Source organism: Sardina pilchardus, chromosome 12 (assembly GCF_963854185.1).
Source record: "Sardina pilchardus chromosome 12, fSarPil1.1, whole genome shotgun sequence".
NCBI classification, from domain to species: Eukaryota; Metazoa; Chordata; class Actinopteri; order Clupeiformes; family Clupeidae; genus Sardina; species Sardina pilchardus.
Genome location: NC_085005.1, coordinates 23,172,943 through 23,174,479, shown reverse-complemented (window position 1 = coordinate 23,174,479; position 1,537 = coordinate 23,172,943). Strand labels below are relative to the sequence as shown.

The window sequence follows — 1,537 nt, the reverse complement described above, 5'->3', positions numbered from 1 at the left end:
GTCAAACATGACCATCTATAATAATGATGTTACATTTCCAAACTGTCCTTTTCTGTTCTATTTTGTCTGTGTTTCCACTGTATATTTTGATATGAAACTGTTATGCTACTGTCTTGTCCAGGTCTCTCTTGAAAAAGAGATTCTGTATCTCATCAAATTATTCTGGTTAAATAAAGGTTAAAAAAAAAGATCAAATAAGGGTTTCCACTTCAAAACATTATCATACGTAATAATTGACCTGATCACACATGATCATTCATAATAATGGTTTCCACTTCAAAACATTATCATATGTAATAATTTACCTGATCACACATGATCATTCATAATAATGGTTTCCACTGTGTTCTCTCCCTCCTCGCTGTTCTCTCTGTGTCCTCTCAGATGATGCTGAAATGTAAAGATAAGAAGTGGTACCAGTTCTGAGGCCTGGTGCTGCAGGGACGCCCTGTTGCCCCCCCCCGTCCCCCGTCCCCCCGTCCCCACTGTCTCTCCGCCCCGTCTTCCTCCGTCCCTCTGTCCAGGAGCGTCTGGTCCCCAGTTCCCTCGCCGAGCACAATGACGAACTTGCCTCAGGATGGACTGAGGAGTGGAGAGGAAGGGTAGAAGCCATCGCTGTGGTGTTGTTTTGTTTTCCCTTTCCGGGAGTTTCCGTGTGGAAAATGTAGTCATTTTTTTTTTTTTTTTAAGTGTGTTTGTTTATTTGTCTTTTTGTTTGTTTGTTTGTTTGTTTGTTTGTTTACGTCCCTCTTCCATGACGGCTTTGGGGGTCCCGACGGCACTGAGACGTCCACAGAGCAGATAAACAAAAACAATGACAAAGAAAAAAAAACAAATACGTAAAAAAGACACGTCTACACACAATAAAAAAAAAATATGTAAAAAGTTGGAAAAATAAGTATATACATAATCTCTATATCAACCTATATAAAGGATCAACACTGTATACACAAGAAACTTTACCCCCTCCCTCCCTACCGAGAGCTCACAGCATTGGTCCGAGCAATAGGAAGTGCCATGGTGTCACGCAACGTGACATCACAGGAAGTGATGCAAACGGAAGTGACATCACAGGAAGTAGCGGTGCAGGAAGTGACACGACAAAATAGAGGATGTGATGTCACTCCCAAAGAACAATTGGATCTTTTTTTTTTTCCTCTTCACCTGCGGCTGTCAGGATTCCTCCATCATGGTCTTTTAGGCAAACTGTTCCGTTCCGTTTTGGATTTTGTGTTCTTTTTTTGTTTCCTTCACGTAGTGTGTTCTTACTTTGTTGGTCAATGGGTCATCTCCCTGAAATGTCTGTGAATGTGTCACGTCTGCTGTAAGTGTTACGGAAGTGAACCACTCTGTTATTTATGTATTTATATTATTTATTATTTGCTGTTGGTCATAACTTCGTGTTGCAAATGTATTTTTGTAATGCGTCGTCCTGCTTAGAGCTCTTTTTTTAAGGGCTGTGTGCGTATGTGTGTGCGCATGTGTGTGTGTGTGTTTGTGTGTGCGTGTGTGTGTGAGAGAAGATGGGGGAGAAGAG

The 1,537-nt window shown here is 41.4% G+C and overlaps 1 protein-coding gene across 1 annotated transcript in view; it reads left to right on the top strand.

Moving 5' to 3' along the window:
• The window catches only part of stxbp5a (syntaxin binding protein 5a (tomosyn)), a 108,672-nt gene extending 108,217 nt beyond the window's left edge, over positions 1 to 455 (top strand). The window contains exon 28 of the mRNA XM_062550893.1: positions 385 to 455. Within this exon, the coding sequence (XP_062406877.1) occupies positions 385 to 426 (42 nt within the window). The 3' untranslated portion in view covers positions 427 to 455. The remainder of the gene's footprint in view (positions 1 to 384) is intronic.
• Positions 456 to 1,537: the final 1,082 nt, after the last annotated feature.